The sequence below is a fragment of the Lottia gigantea genome (genome assembly GCF_000327385.1).
Source record: "Lottia gigantea unplaced genomic scaffold LOTGIsca_32, whole genome shotgun sequence".
NCBI classification, from domain to species: domain Eukaryota; kingdom Metazoa; phylum Mollusca; class Gastropoda; family Lottiidae; genus Lottia; species Lottia gigantea.
Genome location: NW_008709073.1, coordinates 492096 through 499333, shown reverse-complemented (window position 1 = coordinate 499333; position 7238 = coordinate 492096). Strand labels below are relative to the sequence as shown.

The window sequence follows — 7238 nt, the reverse complement described above, 5'->3', positions numbered from 1 at the left end:
TCTTATACTACTCTTTTGCTTGCAGCGCCCGCAAGGCCACCAAACAAACAACCTCACCAGGCACCCAGTTAATAAATCCAGAGCCTAAAAAGTTTACCAACCCCCAAGCGCCCCAGGCCAATAATATCTTCAAATTAACTCATTTAAAAACAGAATGAGTTTAATTTTAAAACACGAACAACACAAATTCGAAGGAAACGGATTCTTCTCAGCTCTATCATCTCTTATCCCAAAAGTAGCCAACTTTGTCTCAAACAACAAATCCCTTATTTCTTCTGGAACGCAAGCTCTTGGATCTGTAGCAAAAGCAAGGAATTCAAAAAAACGATGCTGTGAAAAAGTCTGATGAATTGAAAGAATTACAGCAAATAAGAGAACTACGAAACAGGAGAATAGAACAACAAAAAAGAAAAGGAAAAGGTTTTAAAATTATTGGATACAAATGTCAATGATAATTGCTCAAACTCCTAAAACTTATTTCGGTTCCGACATTCAAAAATCATTAGGTTCTCTTCCCGGATTTCCTTGGGCAAAATACCCCGGAGAAAAACATCTTCCCGGTCATGATTAAACTGGTCCAGGTACAAGGTTAGATCTGCGATTAGACCAAAACGATAAACCCAAACCAGGTGAAGAACCTGTTAATAGAGTTGATGCAGCAGCACTTAAACACGACATACTATACAGAAATAGAGACATAACATCCAGACACGAAGCAGACAAACAAATGATAATCGAACTTGAAAATATTCCAAATCTAACTTTTAAAGAGAGAATTCAAAGAACATTAATCATTAAACTCTTGAAAGCAAAGATGAAAATGGGTATGGGAATAGCAGATGAAATACACAAAGAATTTAGAAAAAACAAACACAAGTCAAAGTGTTTGATAAAGATGAAATATGGTCAGCAGATTTAATTAATATGCCAGTCGAAAGAGGATATAAATATTAATTAACAGTTATAGATTTGTACACAAGATATACTTGGGTTATTCCTCTCAAAAACAAAACAGGATTATCAGTCAAACACTCATTTGAAACAATAATGAAACAATCCAACAGACGACCTCAAAAGTTATGGGTAGATAAAGGAAGTGAATTTTATAACAAAAATATGAAATCCCTAGGATTTGAAATTTACAGTACTCATAACGAAGGTAAAGCTGTAGTAATAGAAAGATTTAACAGGACTCTTAATAATAAATTATTCAAAAAGTTCACGGAATTGAAATCCCAAAAATGGCTTAACATATTACCAGAGGTTGTAGATGAATACAATGACACAATTCATTCATCTATAGGTGTCACACCAACACAAGCCTCAAATAATCCAAATATTATAAAGTCAATTAATGCAAAACATAACTACGAAAATGAAATGAATAATTTAAATATCAAACCCAAATTTAAAGTCGGAGATCGCGTTCGTATTTTCAAATATAAAAGCAAATTCGAAAAAGGCTACGTTGGATTTTGGACAAACGGAATATTTATCGTAGATAAAGTAAACAGCACATCACCTCCAACATATGAATTAATCGATCAAGACAAAGAACAAATCATAGGTAGGTTCTATCAAAACGAACTTCAAAAAACTGACTTTTAAAATGAATATCTTTCTCGATAAATACGGAACCGATACCACTACAAACTTTCAACTTATGAGATGGGCGAATGAGTTAAATATATCTCCGTTTTATTATTGTATGAGAGATGAAATAAATATTCTCAAGGATAAGAAAGGTAAATTTTATGTGATAACAAATATACACTTCCGATCAAAAAGGAGTTCATCACTCTGCTTTATACAAAGACTCTTTAAATAACTTTTATTTCCTCGATTCTTTTGGATTAGAACCAACTGAAGAGATAATGCAATTAGTAAAAGTAATCAAATGTTCAACATTTCAATTTCAATTACCGGGTCAAAAATTTTGTGGTCAACTTTCACTTTGGGTTTTATATCAGTTGAGTTAAGGAAAACAATTTGAAGAAATTATAATAAATTTAACTTAATAAAAATGGCGAATAAATTTGGATTAGGTTCTTTACCTTTAGATACTAAAAAACCTATCACAACAGCATGGATAAATAAAGCAAAACCTTATTTTGTGGAACAAATTGGAGACACACTTCAAGGTGATTTAGATATGAATAATTTTTCCAGAACTAATTTAAAGTTACCAGAAAATCATAATGATGCTGTTCACAAGAAATATTTAATGGATCAATTAAATTTAATTGAAGTAAATAAAGAACATTTAAAAGAAAGAATAGGCGATGTGAAAAGATACTTCAAACGACAAATAAATAATAAAGATTTTATTGATGATATAAGTTACAACAAGAAGTAACAAGTTTGAAAAGTTTTATTGAAGAACAATTACTTAATGTAGTAGATAAAACTCAATTACAACCTTTAAGTTCATTAATATCTAATTTAGATGATAAGATTACAAAACAAAAAATAGATCTTAAACAACTAATAGCCAATATTAATCCAGGTATAAGTGAAGATAAATTAATAACATTAGAAACTAAACTTATTGATAATAGTGAAATACAAAAACAAATGGTTGGTATTAAACAACAATTACTTAATGTAGTAGATAAAACTCAATTAGAAAATTTACAATTATTAATATCTAAATTAGATGATAAGATAACAAAACTAAAAATAGACCTTAAACAACTAATTCAAAAACAATTACTCAATTTAGTAGATAAAACTCAATTAGAAAATTTAAAATCATTAATATCTAAATTAGATGATAAGATAATACAAAAAATAGATAATATTATTCAAGGTATGAATGAAGATGAATTAGCCGCATTAGAAACCAAACTCAATGATAATAGTGAAATAGATGCTATTAAAGAACGATTAGACAATCTAGTAGATAAAACTCAGTTAGAAAGTTTAAGTTCATTATTATCTAATTTAGATAAGATTACAAAACAAAAAATAGAACTTAAACAACTAATAGATAATATTAAACCAGGTATAAGTGAAGAAAAATTAACTGAATTAGAAACCAAACTCAATGATAATAGTGAAATAGATGCTATTCAAAAACAATTACTCAATTTAGTAGATAAAACTCAATTAGAAAATTTAAAATCATTAATATCTAAATTAGATGATAAGATAATACAAAAAATAGATAATATTATTCAAGGTATGAATGAAGATGAATTAGCCGCATTAGAAACCAAACTCAATGATAATAGTGAAATAGATGCTATTAAAGAACGATTAGACAATCTAGTAGATAAAACTCAGTTAGAAAGTTTAAGTTCATTATTATCTAATTTAGATAAGATTACAAAACAAAAAATAGAACTTAAACAACTAATAGATAATATTAAACCAGGTATAAGTGAAGAAAAATTAACTGAATTAGAAACCAAACTCAATGATAATAGTGAAATAGATGCTATTCAAAAACAATTACTCAATTTAGTAGATAAAACTCAATTAGAAAATTTAAAATCATTAATATCTAAATTAGATGATAAGATAATACAAAAAATAGATAATATTATTCAAGGTATGAATGAAGATGAATTAGCCGCATTAGAAACCAAACTCAATGATAATAGTGAAATAGATGCTATTAAAGAACGATTAGACAATCTAGTAGATAAAACTCAGTTAGAAAGTTTAAGTTCATTATTATCTAATTTAGATAAGATTACAAAACAAAAAATAGAATTTAAACAACTAATAGATAATATTAAACCAGGTATAAGTGAAGAAAAATTAACTGAATTAGAAACCAAACTCAATGATAATAGTCAAATAGATGCTATTAAACAACAACTTCTAAATGTAGTAGATAAAACTCAATTTCAAAATTTAAAATCATTAATATCTAATTTAAATGATAAGGTCACAAAGCAAAAAATAGATCTTAAACAATTAATAGATAATATTAAACCAGGTATAAGTGAAGACACGTGGCAACAGGAATCAACTGCTCTAGCAACTTAATTTAAAACTGAATTAAAAAAAGAACTAACAAATATTAATCAACTGATACAAAACATTTATGATAGTGAGATTCAAGAACAGATAACTACTATTAATAACGAAGTTTTAAAACAGGAAAAAAATATAGCCACATAAATAAAGATTTTGAAAATAATGATGAAAACAACAAGCCTAATCATATGTATGAAATTAAAACAAATGGAAAATATATAAACACCTTTAGATTGTCAATAATACCAGACAATGACAAAGATATTCTTTCAATAGGTGATTTTGATATGATATTAAAGACAGAAAGCTCACCATCGATGAACATTATTAGAAATCCAACTGCACAAAAACCACACACAATAAAGAGTTATACGTTTTCAAGAACATTAGACTTTGAATATGTAAAACTATATTTTGTTAATACTAGTTTTTCACTCAATGTACAAAAATATTATCCTGATTTTTTTACCTCAATTGATATTCACAAAAGTCAACAAGATAAAGAATTTATAATATTTTCATCAATAATTGCACGTCATGAAGGAGATAGTAATAAAGAAGTTGGTGGTATATATACTTGTAGATGTAGTATAGAGATTAATATTGAAAAAAAATAAATTTACAGTTCATCAAAATAAGATTAATGATTCGAAAGAAGAAATATCATTAGCATCTGTAATAGTTACTATTTATACACCCGAAGTAATGATAACAGATAAACGAAAAATGATAGGAGAAGGTATAGAGATTAAAGGGTTCCCTATTGTAAATATTGAACAATATCGATCTTTTTCTTTATCAGAAATTCACTTAATTGAATGTCTTAAAAATGGAACTCAAAAGTAGACAACAATATATGATAGACAAACAAAACTAGTTAAAAGTAAAACTAGAACAATATAATAAATGTAAGAAAAGATGGATTAGAGTTGATTCTGTTTTCAAAACACTGAGTGTACTTCTAACAGTAGGAACAACAGTTGCAACGGCTGTAACTGGTGGATTAATGGTTCCAGTACTTGTCCCAACTGTATTAGCCACAATTACTGCTATTCAAACTTCATCTTGTGGGTTGATTGCTATAGGTTATACATCAAAACAGAAATCTTAAATGCCCATCTTAAATATTTATATTTTTCGAAAGATCAAGAGAAGATAAGAACATAACCATTGAAGAATTAGAAGAATTCAATGAAATTCTAGAAAAATTTGAGATGGAAATATCAACAATAAAAGTTAAACAAAATATTTAGAAATAGATCATTAAAAAAGCACATATAAAAAATATGAATGAATCAATTGAAATTAATGATGATGAAACATTCATAGAAAACGTGTTATTTTCAAATATTATCAAGGCTGTTTCCAATAAATTTTTAACAGTTAAAGGACAAGTTGAAATAGATGGAGAGATATTTCAAGATGGAAAGCACAAACAATTTATGAAACTTCTTGGTTTTAATGCCAAAACTTTTCATACCATCTTTAGAAATATGGAAGAAAAATCTGACCCTTCTGATTGGTACTTTACAGGAAGTATCTTTTTACTTAAAGACAATTTTAAATAAATTAAAAGATCAAAAGTTGGAAGAGGAACTGAACTACCCAAAAAAATAAATGAATATATAGGTGAAAATACCAACAGATGGTAACTGTTTTATCAAATGTGTAAACTATGTTTTAAACAAAGATTTAACAAATGAATTTCAAAATTTCATCAATGGTTTCTCAAAAGCAAATAGAAAAGGAGTGATGACATCTGCTAGAGTTAATGAATTCAATAAGAAATGTGATATTTCATTTCAAATTTATACTCATAATGATAGAAATTTGCGCCCCACAATTGTAAAAGAGGAATTAGATTGGGTTTTATATTTACACAACTCACATTTCTGTCTTATGAGAAGAAATAAAAAAAGTTTGGGTATTAAAGAAATAGAAGATACCAACAGATGGTAACTGTTTTATCAAATGTGTAAACTATGTTTTAAACAAAGATTTAACAAATGAATTTCAAAATTTCATCAATGGTTTCTCAAAAGCAAATAGAAAAGGAGTGATGACATCTGCTAGAGTTAATGAATTCAATAAGAAATGTGATATTTCATTTCAAATTTATACTCATATTGATAGAAATTTGCGCCCCACAATTGTAAAAGAGGAATTAGATTGGGTTTTATATTTACACAACTCACATTTCTGTCTTATAAGAAGAAATAAAAAAAGTTTGGGTATTAAAGAAATAGAAGATAATTATGAACAAGTATGGAAAACGTGTAGAGACGATAACGCAGTAACACAGGTTTCACCTCTGAAACTAAACATGTTTTCAAGTATAAGTGATGCTGGGTTATTTGCTTGGGATAGTGAAACGTAGTCAGAAAGTGAAACGTGTGAAGCAATTCCTTATGCGTGTACGTTAATTAATTTAGAAAACTAAGAAAAAATGTTAGACAAAATAAATAATCTCTTTCCAGATTTAAATCCTACAAATAATGTTCCACAAGAATTTTATGATAAACTAATGAATATAGTTGAAATATTTGTAGGTACATATTGTATAGATCAAATGTTGAAATATTTAGGTCAATATGATAGAATTAATATTAATTTCTCATAAATGTAGCAATTTTGATAACTGGATCGTGTTTAAAAATATAAAAAAACTAACACAATGCCCTTTAAAAACACCCAGAGGAATTCTATCTTTACCTTTATCTAATCCATACACAGATGAAGATTTACAGAAAAAATAAGTAATAATAATTATTTACATCATATTAATTTCACATGTTCCTATTAACATGAAACATCTAGTTTGGCGGCATGGGGAAATTCATCTAATCTACCAATGAATTTGAGAAAGATCACTGATATCGATATAACAAAATACACAAAAGATAACTGGGAATCTTTAAGACACGAATGGGAACCTTACGCTAAAAGAGATACGTTATGTCTTGGAAGTTGTTTGATAAAATATAACCAAGTCACGAAAGAAGTTGTGAACCAAAATATGTCCAATAATCTAGCGGCTCCATCTTTATCTTTTAAGGGTTGGTATTATTTGTATCATTACGATAAAGAAATGGTTGAAGAAGAATGGTATGAAAGTACTAGAATGGTTCCGAAACACACCGAAAAAGAAAATGTAGAAAAAGTTTACTCATCCTTTTATAAGATATTTTATCAGACAAAGTATTAAAGGAGGAAAAGTTTCGGCAAATAGAAAATCATTTGAAACTAATAAA

The 7238-nt window shown here is 27.6% G+C and overlaps 1 protein-coding gene across 1 annotated transcript; it reads left to right on the top strand.

The window, feature by feature from the left end:
• Positions 1 to 2023: 2023 nt before the first annotated feature.
• On the top strand, positions 2024 to 3996 carry LOTGIDRAFT_162026 (hypothetical protein; the record flags this gene model as incomplete). The annotated part of the gene is made up of 2 exons (XM_009057965.1): positions 2024 to 2248; positions 2341 to 3996. The coding sequence occupies 2 exons, from the start codon at positions 2024 to 2026 to the stop codon at positions 3994 to 3996; spliced, it is 1881 nt and encodes a 626-aa protein (XP_009056213.1).
• Positions 3997 to 7238: the final 3242 nt, after the last annotated feature.